The sequence below is a fragment of the Neovison vison genome, chromosome 7, assembly GCF_020171115.1.
Source record: "Neovison vison isolate M4711 chromosome 7, ASM_NN_V1, whole genome shotgun sequence".
Lineage (NCBI taxonomy): Eukaryota > Metazoa > Chordata > Mammalia > Carnivora > Mustelidae > Neogale > Neogale vison.
The window spans coordinates 156,156,831-156,173,040 of NC_058097.1; the positions used below are offsets into that span (position 1 = coordinate 156,156,831).

The 16,210-nt window shown below is 49.0% G+C and overlaps 1 protein-coding gene across 3 annotated transcripts in view; it reads left to right on the plus strand.

Moving 5' to 3' along the window:
- The window catches only part of PPFIBP2 (PPFIA binding protein 2), a 154,920-nt gene that overhangs the window by 117,939 nt on the left and 20,771 nt on the right, over positions 1-16,210 (plus strand). For all 3 annotated transcript variants that reach the window (XM_044258747.1, XM_044258744.1, XM_044258746.1), the window contains 7 exons: positions 317-420; positions 2,158-2,225; positions 3,824-3,881; positions 4,786-4,827; positions 8,488-8,626; positions 10,250-10,391; positions 10,999-11,127. In XM_044258747.1, coding sequence (XP_044114682.1) covers positions 317-420; positions 2,158-2,225; positions 3,824-3,881; positions 4,786-4,827; positions 8,488-8,626; positions 10,250-10,391; positions 10,999-11,127 — 682 coding nt within the window. The remainder of the gene's footprint in view (positions 1-316; positions 421-2,157; positions 2,226-3,823; positions 3,882-4,785; positions 4,828-8,487; positions 8,627-10,249; positions 10,392-10,998; positions 11,128-16,210) is intronic.

A 16,210-nucleotide genomic window follows, 5' to 3' on the forward strand; every position in this document is an offset into this window, starting at 1 on the left:
ACTTCCCTGTATTCCCTCTTCTTTGGTATTTGGGGTCTAATCAGAGCCTGATTGCCTGTGGCCAAGGAGAGAGAAGGTTGGGGAGGAATCCTAGGGGTTTCTCTATGTTCCATACATGAGCTTTGCCCTTGAGATGACCCTCATGACAGTCCATCTTCAGATGCCCTGAAGAATCTGAGTCACACTCTTAATGTACCTTTATGTATTCCTTAGGCTTTCTTAAAGAAAGAGAAAGACTGTTACAATTTTGTGTTAATTATGGGCTTCTAAATAACTCCCACAGTAGTGATTCCCCCTTCTGCATTAATGCTTCCAGGGCCTTCGGAAAGAACTCTTTTAATCAATGAAGAAGAACTCGAGGGAAGTTTCAGAAAGTGGAACAGTGCGAATAAAGGCCCTGAAGAATTCTTTAAACCAGAGGTGCTATGTTTCACCCATGATGGGGGTTTTTGGCAGGCCCTGGGAGCTTACAGAGCTTGGGGGATGATCTAGTCAGGTACCTCTCAGGTATAAATCTTGACAGGTGAGAAATTAAATAGATGGAGTGGCCCCCAAGGCCCTGGGGAGAGCACCGAGGGTGGGTAGGGGCCTAGGCGCTGGCCTGTGTCCTGACTGGGTGGGTAGGCATCATGGACGCTGGACTTGCATAGATAGGAACTCTCAATCCAGTTCCTTGTTTCTTTTATCTTTCCTCTCTGGGCTATAAGCAGAGACCGAGGGTGGTTTGGTTTTATCTCCCCCCATTTGTCCAGTGTCTGTAATAGTGCCCGATGCCCAGGAGAATGCAGAATGGATGAGTGTGCCTTCCTCATGGAAGGGAATAACTTCAGCTACTGCAGGGACCCGTTCCTATTTCAGACACCCCCTCCAGCCGCTGTAACCAGCAGACAGATTTTCTTTGTTCTACACAAATCTCTCCACATTCAGATTAGATACAAATAAGCACGTATATTCATAGATCCAGATCTCAAGGAGAGAAAGGGCTTTGGCTCAGGGTGTAAAAAGTTCATGAAACTCTAGAATGGCCAAACTGAAGAGGATCTTAGGGGTCTAGCTCAACTCTTTTAATTGAGGGAGGCACTAAAATGTTACCAAGGGACCCAGTTATCAAGTCAGACAAACATTCCAGATTGCTGGCAATCGTACAGAAGCAGTGATTGACACCAGTACCAGTGTGTGATAACTGCAGTGAGCTCTGTACATGGCTCTCACCTTATTTCTTGTCACCTTAATGACACCCAGCTGGGATTCTTACTTTATTGTGAAGCTGAGGCTCAGAGAGGGTAATTAATCTGCTTTAGGTCCCACAGCAGCTAGATGGCAGAACCTGGAAATGGACGCATGTTTGTTAGACCAAAAGGTCTAAAAAAGTATCAAAAAGGTACTTACCGGGCTCTAGAGAAAAAGTCATCTTTGCACTTAGTACAACAGTGAAAATGTCAAACTGTGTCCTCCTTAGATGCTACCTTTAGCTCATGTTCGGTCTACCTGTAATTCTCTTCCCTTTTTGCTTTCTCACTAAGCCCATCCTCATTTCTCAAGTGTTCTCCCCTCTGAAGCCCTCTCCTGAAGTTTCCCTTCCTCCCATCCACCCCTCTGTTGCGTTAGAGGTGTCATTATCATAAGAACGTCTGCACTGATCTTTTATCTCAGCTGTCTGCCTGTTTGCTGTGGGGAACACTTACTCACACCCAGCATGGGGCCTGGCAGGCCATGGAGGTGGCTCACGCTTGTTGAGTGCATAGGTCCATTCTAGTGCTTCTCGTCACAAGCACCAGACATCAACTCTGGCTAACCTACACCAACAAGGCATGTTTCTGAAAGGGTGCATGGTGGCTTCCTGCAAGAAAGAAAAAGCTAAAGAACCCAGCTCAGAGAGGGCAGGAGTGGCAAGGGTCCCCAGGGGTTCAGGTGTCAGGACTCTCCTGCAGGGATATGGGGGCAGGTCTGGGGAGGAGGAGCAGGTTGGCCTGGGTTTCCAGTACTCCTTCCTCCTGGGTACCCTGAAAGAGCAAGTCACCTGAATCAACACAGTCAATGTGGCTGTACCTAGGGGAGGAAGTGGGACTCCTCAAGGGGAGTTGTCCAAAGGAGAAGGGATGGTAGGTTGTCTCCACACATTAAGTGTCCCCTACAGTGACTTCGTTTCTTGTGCAGATGCCTCCAAGATGTAGCTCTCCCACCGTGGGGCCGCCTCCACTACCACAGAAATCACTGGAAACCAGGTAGGTGTCCTGACTATGTCCCCAGAGCTGCTGTGTGCTCAGCCCACCCTTGGAGCTCCTGCTTGGCAGGGATTGGCCGTGCAAGGTGAGCATAGCCACAGATCCTAGTCACACCTGCCCTTCTACTGAGCAGTGCTCCAGGCCCTGACAGTGGCCACAGTGTGGCTATGGAACAGTCACAAACGTGCCTACCTCCCCTAGCCACGGATGAGCTTCCCTTCCCATGGGATAAGGAACTGGGCCATTGTCACTGAGAAAAGTCCTGGCCAGGGGTTGGAGCCTCAAAGGAGAAGTGGCTGTAGGTCATCTGTGCCTATCAGGGATTCCTCGGGGCAGAGAGCATCCCGTGTTGTATGTCTTATTTTCAACAGTCCCCTCTTGAAAGTCCTTCCTGCTCTTAGGAGTCCCAGAGCCCTGTGACAGTCTGGCTTCTCAGGGAGAGCTATTTCTCCTATAGGGAGGTTGGTTCTGTTGCTTTGGGGAAGCTTCATATGAGCTTATAATGGCAATGAGCTTATAATGGGCTGGCCTGTGGGGTCACCTGGCTGCCACTGGTCTAGTTCCCTCTAAAATGAACCTATTTCTAGCTCCCTAGGTCAACAATTTAGAACATGCTTCCAGGTTAGGCCCCATGTAATGGAGATACAGAGGCTCCACTGCCAAGAGGAGAGTGTCATTCAGTGAGGCATCTGGGGAGATTGGCCGTATGTATGATGGAAGTTTCCCCAGGATGGTGCTGAGGCTCCAGCTCCTACGTTCTGGACCCCACTTTCTATAAGGCCATTGTTTCCCTCAGCCTTTAGCCCTAGAGAAAAATGCCAGTGTCAAAGACTGCAATTGGTAGTCACTTTGCACAATAAGAAATTTAGTTTATATATGAGTTCACTTAGGAAAAAGTCAACAGTGATTAACTCACATTGACCAGACTCACAGGAGACCAATGTACTAAGAGATTTTGCTTTACTCATACAAACTGAGAAGCATCACTGCCAAAGAGACTTGTGACCCCTGGTGGCATGGTCTCTTCTCTATATAGTTTGTGCCCTTCTCTGCAAAATAACCTCTGAAAAAACAGATTCCACTGAGCAGACTGATCAGGACAGAGCTGGAGCAAAAGCTTGGAAGATCCTAACAGGTGATGCTTTGGAGCTGTGGCTGGCTGATGTGCTCACCTCCACTGTAATGTGGCACAGCTCCTTCCTCCCGGGGTTATATCTTAGACTCACGGATGAGGCCATATCAGCACCTCTCCTGTCTTTTGACTCTGCAGAGCTTCTTTCTGACTATAGACCAGTTAGCTCCCATTGATGTAATAGAATTCAGTGTGTTCTGTATTTTCAAGGAATGTCAAGGCCTTTTGATTTGGATTTAAATGATGCTCTCATGCCCTCAACAACACATTGTCTGACCAGGCTGTTCCGTGAGATGGGCCAGTCTCCTGTGTAGTGGTTGTGATGAGAGAGTGACTTTTTCCTGACCTTGACCCTAAACCCACTTAACAGACTACTGGTAAAACACTTAGTATGTCCTCTGCATGAATGACACACCACCTTGTCCAGTAACTATGTCTTTGTTCGCTTTCTTTTGTGTTTTTCCAGAGCTCAGAAAAAACTCTCATGTAGCCTAGAAGACCTAAGAAGTGAACCTGTGGACAAGGTCAGCCCCTTGTAACTCTTGAGTTCCTTACCCAGCAGTGCTGGGACACACAGGTCCCACCTTGTAGAGGCCTTTCTGAAGCTGATGGAGAGGCAGGAATTACATGAACATTCTGAGAAAACCAGTCAGGTATGGTCCAAGGCATCCCAGAGGGAGGCCAGGGCATGCTGCAGGGAGTTGATGGACAAGATGCAGAGGTGAGCACAGGCAGGTTTTGGGAAATGGCGGGGAGCAGGAGAATGTGAGTTCAGAGCCTGAATCAGATCAAGCCGTCAAGGTCTTGAGTCCTGGGCCTCTGTTGCAGGGATTTTGAATGAGGAAGTAAGTGGATCAAGTTGATGAGCCCAGGAGTGAGTTACAGGATAATTTAGGAGACTGGAGAGGAAACTTTTTTAAGAGTCTAGAGAGATGTGAGGAGGGCTTTGTGCCCCTTATTCGAGGCTAGCCCTTGACCATGTGGGTGTCCCGGGTACTGGAGTGTAGATCACAGGTTCTCGGGCATGGTCACTGGAGACCAGACTCCTTTGTTGAGAGAGCACCTTTCTGGAGCCTGCTGTGTTCAATCCCTTGGTCTGAGCAGTGTACCAGCACTGGTAATTACAAAGGATACCCCTGAAGACTGAGGCTGGCAGGAGCCATGGGGCCCATTCAGTGGCTCCGGCCCTGTGGTCCTGTGCTTCTTGCTCTCCCTGGTCAGATTGCTGGCAACTACCCAGAACATCTGTCCACAGGTTGGACAGTGACTTGTGTTTCCTCCGTGGATGGTGATTACCTAACAGAAGGATGGGGAGGGAGGGGATGAACCTTGCAGCTGGAAGCAGGCAGGTGGTCCCGAGCTGTCATTTGTGATTAACACCGGTCTCTCTCTCTGCACATGATTGAAACCCTTCTTGCTGCTGCACAGTGTGTCAACGGGAACCAGCTCTCCCCTGGGGTGGAAGCCAAGGTACGATAACTGCCCTGATCGTGCACTCGTGGTTGTCTGCTGGAGTTTTCACGGAGCAGTTTACAGCTTTGTGCCTGGGAAATAGGTGAATCATAAGGGATAAGAGCACAGGAGGAAAGACAACGCTTCCTTTCCCGTTTCTGGCTTACGTGCACCGTGAAGTGTGATTTCATCTCATTGTCTGTGGGATGGGATTTCTTTCCTTTTTTTTTTTTTATTAAAGATTTTATTTTATTTTTTATTTTTTTTAATTAAAGATTTTATTTATTTATTTGATAGAGAGTACAAGTAGTCAGAGAAGCAGGCAGGGAGAGAGGAGGAAGCAAGCTCCCCGCTGAGCAGAGAGCCCGATGTGGGGCTCGATCCCAAGACTCTGGGACCATGACCTGAGCCGAAGGCAGAGGCTTCAACCCCCTGAGCCACCCAGGCACCCCGGGATGGGATTTCTTATTGTCTCTTCCATTTTATAGGCTCAGGAAAGCTCATCTTTAACATTGTGGATCTGATTGCTGGGAAGGGGAAGGTTAGGGTTCCCACACAAGCTGGAGGAGCATGTCAGGGCTAAACATGGGCACACTCAGCCACCGGGGCATCCCCTAACGTTGACGTCTGGCCCTCGCTTTCTGTGCTGGAGAGCTCTTCACATCTTTCCCAGTCCTAGTAGACACACCTTCAGGACTTCCCCAGAGCATGTGCCTACTGATCCTGGCTCTCCCTCTGGAGCCCTTGGAATGAACCAGCCTCCTCTGCTTCTGACTGCTCCTCATGCCCTCCTCTGAGCTGAACATCCTCTTCTCCACCGTGTGGATCACAAGCCTTTAAAGTTCCCATTCATCCTCCTTAGGGTCAGCACCCGTTTCTCCGGCTTGTGCCATGGACCACACATGAGCGTGATGTTCTCGATGGGGTCTGATCTAGAGACTGTGCTCCTACAGCCTGCTGTCTCTCCAGGCCCCAGACACATGATATTTCTTGCGCCTGTGCTTATCTGCTGTCCTGGCGTGCTCAGCCTGAGGCAGGAGTTGTTCCCCATTGAGAAACAATAAAACAGGTTGTGGGAGGCTGAAGGGAAAGTGCTTTGTCTGAGTCGGTCTGACACAAAGCCTGTGTTCTTGCCGCCTCCAGTGCACTTCCTCTCTGTTCTAACAAGAGGCAGCTGGGGTTTCCATTCCCCCACAACCAGCCGCATTCTTCTGTTCCTTCTGGGTCCTGCCCTGACCTTTACCTTTTCCAGCATTGAGTCCTTCCTTCCTGGCTGTTGTTCTTGGCTAAACAGAGCTGAGAGCCCTTTCTGTCACCCTGGATTCTTTCTGTTGTCTTATAGGCCTGTGACATGCATGCTTGGGTTAGGTTCTGTCCTCTTTCCGATCCAGCTTCTGTCCCCTTTCCCATTCAGTGGGCACCCCGGACAGCCCACATCGGTAGCCTTGAGGGGGGTGGTGCATGGGTGATGATGCAACTGGAAATCTGGTTTTGAGAGCCCTTCCCCACTCCTCTGTGTCATGGGGAACCTGGAGTCACAGATCCTTAAACCTTTCAAACATTGCCTTCCCTACACTCAGTGCTTCCAGCTTTAACTGTGCATCAGAGTAATCTAAAATGCTTGTTAAAAATACAGGGGCGCCTGGGTGGCTCAGTGGGTTAAAGCCTCTGCCTTCGGCTCAGGTCATGATCCCGGGTCCTGGGATCGAGCCCCGCATCGGGCTCTCTGCTCGGTGGGGAGCCTGCTTCCTCCTATCTCTCTGCCTGCCTCTCTGCCTACTTGTGATCTCAGTCTGTCAAATAAAATCTTAAAGAAAAAAAAATAAAAATACAGACACTTGGGACCTGGGTGGCTTAGTCAGTTGAGCATCTGCCTTCAGCTCAGGTCCTGATCCCAGGGTCCTGGAGTCAAGTCCTGCATGGAGTTTCCTGCTGAGCAGGGGGCCTGCTTCTCCCTCTGCCCGCTGCTCCCCCTGCTTGTGCTTTCTCTCTCTCTCTGACAATAAATATATAAAATCTTAAAAAAAAAAAAACCCACCACTTGGGGTGTGCTTCCATAGGGGTAGATTCACAGGACCAGGTGCAACCTGGGAACTCTGTCTTTGCAGGTGTCCCTGGTGACTGTGGGGCAGCTGGCACAGGGACTGACATTTGTAAATTGTTGATCTGACCAGGTCTAGTGTCTGCCTCGTGGGTCGTCATGAGCTTAAAAATCATGCAGTCTCCCCATCTGATTATTTCTGCTTCACCAGCTGGTTCTTTCAGACTTCCTTGGAAGTTTAGTCTCCTTTTTTCCCCCCACCTCTCCTTTCCAAGCCTGTTCATAGGGATTAGTAGTCGGCGTTCACAGGGGTTAGTAGTCCATGTTCAGTGAACGAATCAGATTTCAGACAATTTCAGGGATGCGTATTTTTATAAGCACACTGAATTCAGAAATTCGTTAGATACATGGCTTTTAACTAAATGAAACTTCAAGAGATGTCTCAGTTATTAAAGTCTCCATTACTTCTCTGACTTGTCCATTTGGAAATCAGAACTTTTGTATTACTTTTCTTCTGGGCCCCATCAAGTTATCCACAGCCGATTTCCTTGGTAAAGGAAAAATGGAATGAATTTTCTCTCTTTATTCAAATGCATTCCACTGGGTTACCCTTAGGTTTGTGGCCTTAGGGGCCATTATGTTCTTCTCATTTAAAAAAAAAAAATTGCAGTGTAGTTAACCGTGTTGTAGTAGTTTCAGGCGTACAACATAGCGACTCAGTAATTCTGTCTTTCGTGATAGCTGCGCTCTTAACCCCGTCACCTATTTCACCCTCCCCACCCACCTCCCCTCTGGTGACCATCCGTTTGTGTTCTGTAGTGAAAATCCCGTTTTTTGTTCTCTTTTTCACTTGGTTCATTTATTTCTTAAATTCCACATGGGAGTGAAATCCTGTGATATTTGTTTTTCTCTGGCTGCAGTGTGCCCATCCTGACCAGCTAAGTGCAGTTCTTTTCCCTTTATGTGACCTTCTTTTGGGCATCCTTTTTGTGGCTAGGGCTTATGCACAGGCCCATAGCACTGGGGCTGAGTCTTGTGTAGACCAGGATCCTCAGTTCCTAAGGGAATGGGTGGTGTGTCGCCCCCCCCCCACCCAGCGTGTTTGCTCTTGTCACCTCCCCAGTGGGTACCTCCCTTCTCACTTTGTCTTAACCTGGTGTTTTTCAAGATAACTGTTACTGTAACATATAAATGTAACTTACATATGACATATTGCATAAATATATATATACCAAAGCAGTAGTTGTACCCTTTACTGGGATTCGGGTCTGTTAATTCAAAGTGCCCAAGGAATCATTGGTGGCTGTTAATTCATGGCGAGTCCGAGCATCTGACCAAAGGGCAAAGCCCCCCTTTGCCAGACACTTCCACTTCCTGTTTAGGGCTAGTTGCAAACAGCCCCAGATTTGGTCCCGACTCTGTCCCTGTCTCATTGTGTGGCCCTTGGGCAAGTTTCTTTCTCAGAACTCTGGTCCCTTTTCCTGGACTAAGTGATCTTTGCAAGGTCTTTGAGTTGGGCTAAGTGACACGTGGCTCTTGGAAAGCTGAGCTGTCTGTGCATCCAAACATTTCCTAACTGGGTTTGAGTCTGAGGCCATAAAGTTGCTTGAACACGTCTCTCTCTCTCCGTCCAACAGGACAACCCTTTCCTGGTGGAGCACAAATACCCCACGTTACCTGGGAAGCTTTCAGGAGCAACGCCCAATGGAGAGGCTGCCAAGTCGACTGCCACTGCCTCGAAGCCCGACCCCGCAGGGAGCAGCCCGCTGCGGCTGAGTGAGTGTCCAGGCCCCGGGGGTGGCGGCCACACTTTCAAAAGTTATTGCAAAAGTCCCACGCCCACTACCACAGCCCACAGTTGGGGGTTGGTCGGGTGGGTGGACAGGAAAAGGTGTCCTTCTGGGTGGCCTCCCTGACAGAGACCGTGGCTCCCTGTCTGGGTACATTATTTCCTTTGGTAAGCCCTGTAGAACGCCAGATACCCAGGCTGTGAGCCCTCCCTTTCTTTCCACAGTCGCTCCACCCCCATTTGCCCTCTTCCAGTCCTCCTCTCTTGGCCCTCCGTGTCTTTCCCATCATTCCTCTGTTCCTTCCCTCTTAGACCCCTGAGTGCATCCTTTCTGTCCCTCCCTCCCTCCTCCTTTGTCATCCTGATCTCTCCCCTGTCTGTGCCTTCCTCCTGCAGCCCCTCTATTACCGGTAAGATGATATTATGCGCTCTTCCAAGGGAAAGTGTTTCCTTAGGGAAATGGAGTGGCCAGTGGGCAAGGATATCCATCCACAGGTGCCCTTTTGGTGCTTAGGACCTGGAACCATGGAGGTCTTCACTGCTTTTCACGCAGAGTAGGCCATCTTTCCTCAACAACAACAGGTCAATGGAGTGTAGGAGGGAACATTCTGGCTCCTGCAGAGCCCTCCCTCCTCTCCTCCTCATCCCTGTAAGTTCTCTGAGCTAGCCCGTGGGTTGGCTTCTGCCCTTGGCCAGTTCTGCCTCTGGCTGCAGGAACTCCAGACAAGCTCTTGAAATAGTCTGTCCTGGTAACCCTGAGACTCTGGACTCGCAACAGCTTCAGGGCATTCTAGACTGATCTGAGGGAGCCCTGGCGCCCACATGGGGGCTGCGTGTTCCCCAGTGTGTCAGCCCCTGCCACTCTCTTTCCCTCTCCCTACCCGTGTGTGGCAGCCTTGGCCTACCAGGGAGTGGCCCTGAGAGTATTCGATCCCCTCACGTTAGGCCTTCTCTCAATGTACTGACCCTGGGGTCCAAGTTCAGTCACTGTTCCCTCCCTTCTTTTCTCATGGGATTATTTTTCTTTCTGTTTGAGTTTTTCTCTCTTGCTCGATGACTCTTCTGTTTATTTCTTTGCTTCCCTGTAACTCTGTTGGGCTGGACTTTGGCCTCTCTTGCTTCTTCATGTGGCTTCTCTGCTTCTTGATTGGCTGGAGATCGTGGCCGGAGTGTCAGTGCCCCGGTATTAGGTACTGTACCCTTCCAGGTGAGGTGGAGAGTGAGATGCCCTTGTGTCCCTCCCCTGACCCCTTCCTTCTGGAACATTCAGCCACGTCCCCTCCTGCCCGCGGCCCTGCATCTCCCTTGGGGGAAGGAGGAAGCTCCTTGTTGGAGTTACCCACCAGTACTTGGGCCCCCAAACCTTTAGCACTTGAAGACATTACCTCACCCCAGTTTGGAACACTAACCTGGCCAGTCCTCAGAGAGAGAGAGCCTGGAGTGTGCCTCAGTCCCCACTGGTTTCTGAGAAGGAGGTGTAACATTCTTCCCAGCAGGCAGAGCAGACTCTTCCCCAGCCCCACTGAAGGATGGCCCTGGCCTGGGGACAAGGTTTTGAAGGTCATGTTCCTTTTTGTCCTTCACACACCATTCCATTCTTTCCATCTCAGGAGACACAGAAAGTGGTTGGGATGACCCCGCCGTGGCCAACGATCTCTCATCCACGTCCTCGGGCACTGACTCAAGCCCCCAGTCTCCCCTGACCCCAGATGGTAAACGGAGCCCCAAAGGCATCAGGAAGTTCTGGGGAAAGTAAGTTGGTGGTGATCATAATTACACTGCTTAGAATCAAAATTCTTCTAGAACGGGCAAAGAACCACATAGCCCCCTGCTTAATTAGATGTTGGAGCAGCACTAGAAACAGAAAGGCCGTTAGAGGGAAGAATTGGAGTTCTCTTTGAGGGCACAGAGGAGGAGAACAGTAAATGTAGCTTTTACCTTACCTGCCCTTCGTTCCCGGCATCACTCCCTCCCACGAACCCCAAGCACATTCTCTGCAGCTTTCACCACATGTACTTTGGGAGAGACAATGCATGAGACCAACTTCTTCCTTCCACGGGGTCAGTCTGTGTCTAAAGAAGGACTTGCTGGCCCCGGGAAAGAAACGGGCCTCCTGCCCCGCATCACTCCTCACTTGGACCCCACAGGGTGTGCTCCAAATCCCAGAGGCAGAATGAGAATTGAGGCTTGGGTCTGGAGAGCTGTCACAGGCCATGATCCTTGATCTCTGGGAGGCCCTGGGCAGCAGTGCCATGGAGAGTCCGGGTTCCAGCTGGCGTGGCCCTGCATAGGGGCTGGTGCCCTGCCTGTGTGCCCCCAGCTGCCCCCTGACACTCTCCACGGACTCCTCTCTACACAGGATCCGAAGAACTCAGTCCGGGAACTTCAACACTGACACCCCAGGGATGGCGGAGTTTCGACGAGGTGGGCTCCGGGCAACTGCAGGGCCAAGGCTCTCTAGGACCAGAGACCCCAAGGGTCAGAAATGGTAAGGCTCCCTCCAGTCCATCAACAGAGAACTGTGAGGTCTTGGCCAAGGGGCCAAATGCTGCCAAGACAGAAGGCAGAGCTTCTCCCCGTTTCCCACTTGGCGCAAGCAGACATTGTTCATGCTTTACGGGCATACTGAGGTAAAGCCAAGAGGCCCCCGCTCCAAGCCACCATGGGTGCTGGGCCCTCAGCAGCTCTGCGTGTGTGTGATTCATTCGCCTCGGGGCCTTGGCGTGCAGGATTGAGAAACTCTGGGGCAACCTTTGGGGTGCAGATTATGGAACCACAGACCCGACTTGGAATGTCCGCTCAGCCACTCCTAGCGGCAAGCCTTAAAGCAAGTTCTGTCACCTCTCTGCACCTCAACAAATGAGTTTCCTCATTTGTGAAATGAGGAATCAAAGGAAGTTTATTATAAAGTTCTTAGGAGGATCACATTGATGCTGCCCATCTAACCCAAGCATCAGCAGTCTGCCACTCACGGTCTACCTCCTCTGGTAAACGTTGAGAAGGGGCATTGTCCCCTGCCACCCGAGCAGGCCACGTTGCCATTATGCCTCCTAAGACAAGGCCCCAAGCTTTGCTGAAGTGTGTTAGCTGAAGGGGGTGGCAGACAGCGTGTGCCACGGGAACTACCTAGGAACTTTTGGAGGAGTCTCCCATCATGCCCAGACAAAAAAGCGTGAAAAGAAACTAAACTTTCTTGGTGTGCCCTGGCTGTGCTGGGGTTCCTCCGGTTCCTGGCTTGACCTGGAAGGCCCTGGTAGACACTCCAGTGAGCAGCTCTGCTCCCTTTCCTTAGACCTCCCTCAGGCCTGCCCAGGCAAAACGGTACTCCGAGGCTTTAGGAAAATCCCTTTCCATATCCTCAGATCCCCTGTTCCCATCAGACAGTTTTTACAAAATATTATCTCTAGTAACTCTCTCCTGAAGTCTGAGTTACTCAGCCAAGGTCAGGCTTCTGAGCACCTTCCACAGGATTGCATTGTGACACTTTAAATCTAACCCAACAGTGAAAAGTAATGTTTAACTCTCCTATTTAATTCCTCTGAGATTGCCATCTACCCATGCCAGGAGCAAGTAGTGAATAAGATGTGCACAGCTCAAATACCAATCCTCAGAAAGAGTACAATCGAGAGGAGAAAAGCACGTTTCCCTAAAGCAGCCTATTGTTGGCCGACCTCACCCCCGCCCCGCCCTGAGAAAGGGAACCCATGGGCACAGCCTTCTCTTCCCCACGCAGCCAGCCCCAGCTTTCTAAGTTTTCCCGGTGGTTGGCTCTGGTGTCAGACACAGGCCTCCCCAGATCCACTTGTGTTTTTGATGGGTGTCGGCAGACGTGCTCTCCAGGTGCCGTGCAGGGAGATGTGAGGGTGTGTGCACTTCTGTACCTATCCGCTCGGGTCCAAGGCATTGGTGTTACAGGTGTAAATGCTCCGTAAGTGGTAGCTTTTGGAGGCAAGAGAAGGCAGAGACCCATTCAGAGCCAGTGGAAAAGCGAGCCAAAGAAAGCTTATATATTCCACAAGAACGCTCTAATTTCCTAGTAGTTTTTTTAAAATTTAGACGCAAATGTTTCTGATTTTTCAGAGATGAAAAAAGTCTACAGTCAGCTTGCATGATTAACCTCAGCTCCAATTCTGGTGATTTCTTTAGCACTGATTCACTGGCAGGGGTATAAGAACTTTCTCTAAGACCCTTCAGCATTTTTCCTTAGTGCTTGACCGCATGGTTAGGAGGCCCGTTTACCTTCTGTCAGCCATTTCAGGATGGGGTAACCAAAGTCAGGAACTTCTCTGCTGAAGGAAAAACTGCTTCCAGCCACAGGGCTGCTTGGTGTGAATGTTTTTGTGCTTTGTTAACCATAACAAGGATGAAAAAGGGGAAGAGAAGGACGCCCTGAGGAGATTGCTGCATTTATGCTAACAGTGCTTGTGGTAAGGCCTTGCATTCACTGGTGGAAAAGAATGGCCTTTCTTACTTGTCAGCGGAAATTTGATATGAACTAATGGCTTCTGGTGTTTATAGATGTTTAGGTATAGCCTTAAAAAGTCTAATCACTGGGGTCGCCTGGGTGGCTCAGTCAGTTAAATGTCTGCCTTCAGCTCAGGTCATGATCTCAGGGTCCTGGGATTGAGCCCCACGTCGGGCTCCCCAATTAGCAGAGAGTCAGCTTCTCCCTCTGCCCCTCCCTTCCATGCTCTCTCTCTCTCTATCTGTATCAAATAAATAAGATAAATAAGATAATAAATAGATAAAATCTTAAAAAAAAAAAAAGTCTCATCACCAATATCCCTGTAGGAAAAGTACTTGATTACAGTAAGTCTTCAGCCCCAGTCTCTTTTTTTATTCTAATGAAATATTTCTTTTTAAAATAATCATATTTGTGAAGCACTTGGGTGGTTAAGCTTCTGCCTTTGGCTCAGGTCCATGATCCCAGGGTCCTGGGAGCCAGCACCACATCAGGCTCCTACTCAGCGGGAAGCCTGCCTCCCCCTCTTCTACTCCCCCAGCTTGTGTTCCCTCTCTTGCTGTGTCTCTCTCTGTCAAATAAATAAATAAGTAAACTTTAAAAAATTACACTAAAATAATAGTATTTGATAATGACATTTTCTAGGACTCTTCTCTGAGATTATAGAAGAATAAATTTTATTGCGTTTTTTCTTCTCTCCTATAAAGTTTTCCTGATTAATATTCCAGTCAGCACTGCTACACAGAGTGCCTGTCACACTCACAAAAAATTACATTTTATTGATAATTTAGTTTGCAGATGTTTGTCATTTTACTTTTTGTGAATTGTCTGCATTTTTTGCCCATTTTTGTTACTGTCTGTCTTACAGACTTCTGTCTGCTCTCCGTGTATTAAGACATGAAGCTATGTCTAGTAATGGTGATAAACTGTGTTTTAGGCTTGTTACAGAACTTTATTTTGTGACACTTCGACATATGGAATTTTTATGTTTATATATAATGAAGTTCATGAACTTTTCTTTTGTGGTTTTGTTCATGTTTAATTTTTTCAATGATTTTTTTAAAGCTGTGTCTGAATCCTCCGTTTGGGGATTTATTTTGGTATGTGGTGAGAGGTATTTTTGTTTTTCCAAGAGAAAGCAGCAGCGGATAATGTTGAAGTCAGCCGGACTCGATCCCATGGCTGGATCTCATTTCCGTGCAGCGATGATTCCTGAGCTGGCCCCCTGAGTCTGCTGCCCTTCAGGACTGTAGCTTTATGAGGGGCTCTGGTCAGACTCTCTTACTGCCTTTTTCCCGAATTCATGGCGTCAGGTGTACCCTCAATGTGAGCAAGTCTAAGCTTCAGGGTCCTTTGCTTGCACCCAGGTGTCTTCTAGGATATGGAGAGAGTCCCATCAATGTGCCAACAAAGCCATGTGTTTTGCAAAACTTTTTCAAGTCAGGTATTTTAATCCAAGCAGTTTTTGACTGTGACTGTTCACTGCAGACTTCCCTCCATCTACACACTGCCTTCTGTCAGATGATACTGGACCACCGTGGGTATTTGGGGGATCTTGTCAAGGGGGACTTGAGTTCCGGGTTTCCATTTAGCTTGGATTTGTTGGGGTGTGTGTCTGTGGTGTGTGGTCACTTCATGTTTGGTTGAATAGCTGTCCTCTGTAAAAATCACTCCCAGGATTCGTGCCACCTCCCAGTGTGCCCATCTGCCCAGTGCTCTGACACAGAGATGCAGAGCTGGCGGTCACGTCCCAGTGTGAACGTGTCCTTTGGCTCTCACTATCAGAAGTCTGGGGCAGTAGAAAAGAAACATTTCAAATGTATAAAACCAGGAGCTGTTCTGTGAAAACTTTTCCCAGTTACTGGGGCTGCGAAATCCCAGGCAAGGGCTTCGTTTCTTTTTTTTTTTTAGATTTCTTTTTTTTTATTTATTTGACAGAGAGAGATCACAAGTAGGCAGAGAGGCAGGCAGAGAGAAAGGGAGGAGGAAGCAGGCTCCCTGCTGAGCAGAGAGCCCGATGTGGGACTCGATCCCAGAACCCTGAGATCATGACCCGAGCCGAAGGCAGCGGCTTAACCCACTGAGCCACCCAGGCGCCCAAGGGCTTCGTTTCTTGTGGATGCTTCGTCAAAACAGAAGTTCTCTCTAGTCAGAAGTGCACTGACTGATGACATGTATACAGTTATAAATGCGCCAGGTGCTGTCCCTTGTTCATGGGGATGGCGCATCTGATAATCTCTTATGTCATTCTAACCACAATTTGGGAAGATGTTTTGGAACATGTCAGTAAAGCAAGTGGTTTGGCTGTGCCTGGAAGGTACCTTCTCTATCTTCTCCGAATTGCTTTGTTGCCTGTTCAGCGATAGCCCTGGGAGACCCCAAAACTGAGAGAACCTAGCGGGGGCAGGCAGGTGGAAAAGCAGGGTCTACCACTGTGGGAATAACACTGGTGGAGGAGGGTGGAGACCATTTACAAAGAAGGACATGGGAATTCTGTCGAAGATGAGCACTAGAGCTCTAGAACTCTTGAAAAGGTGTACAAGAGGTTTTCAAATTACGATCTCAGAAACACATTTTTCATTCGGAATTGAAATACCCCTCTGATATATTGAATATGTATTTTTACCAATTTCCAGAAGTAAGAAATGGAATGACATCAAAAGCTAATAGAATGTGAAATAAAAGTGACAAAATGAACATTTGAAACTGAAAGTGTTCTGGCATTAAGACAAACTGAGGTGTCTGAGTAACACAGTCAGTTAAGTGACTGCCTCTGGCTCAGGTCATGACCTCAGGGTGCTGGGATCAAGCCCCGCATCGGGCTCTCTGCTGTGGAAAGTCTGCTTCTCCCTCTTCCTCTGTCCCCCCAACTCATTCTCTCTCTCTCTTTCTCTCTCTCCCTCCCCTACCCCCTCCCTTCCTCCCTCAGATAAATAAATCTTAAAAACAAAAGAGTAGACAAACAATAAGAGACTTTTAACTATAGGATAAACAGGTTGCTGGAGGGGAAATGGGGGGATGGGGTGACTGGGTGATGGACATTAAAGAGGGCATGGGATGTAATGAGCACTGGGTGTTACAGATGACAGATGAATCCCTGGACTCTACC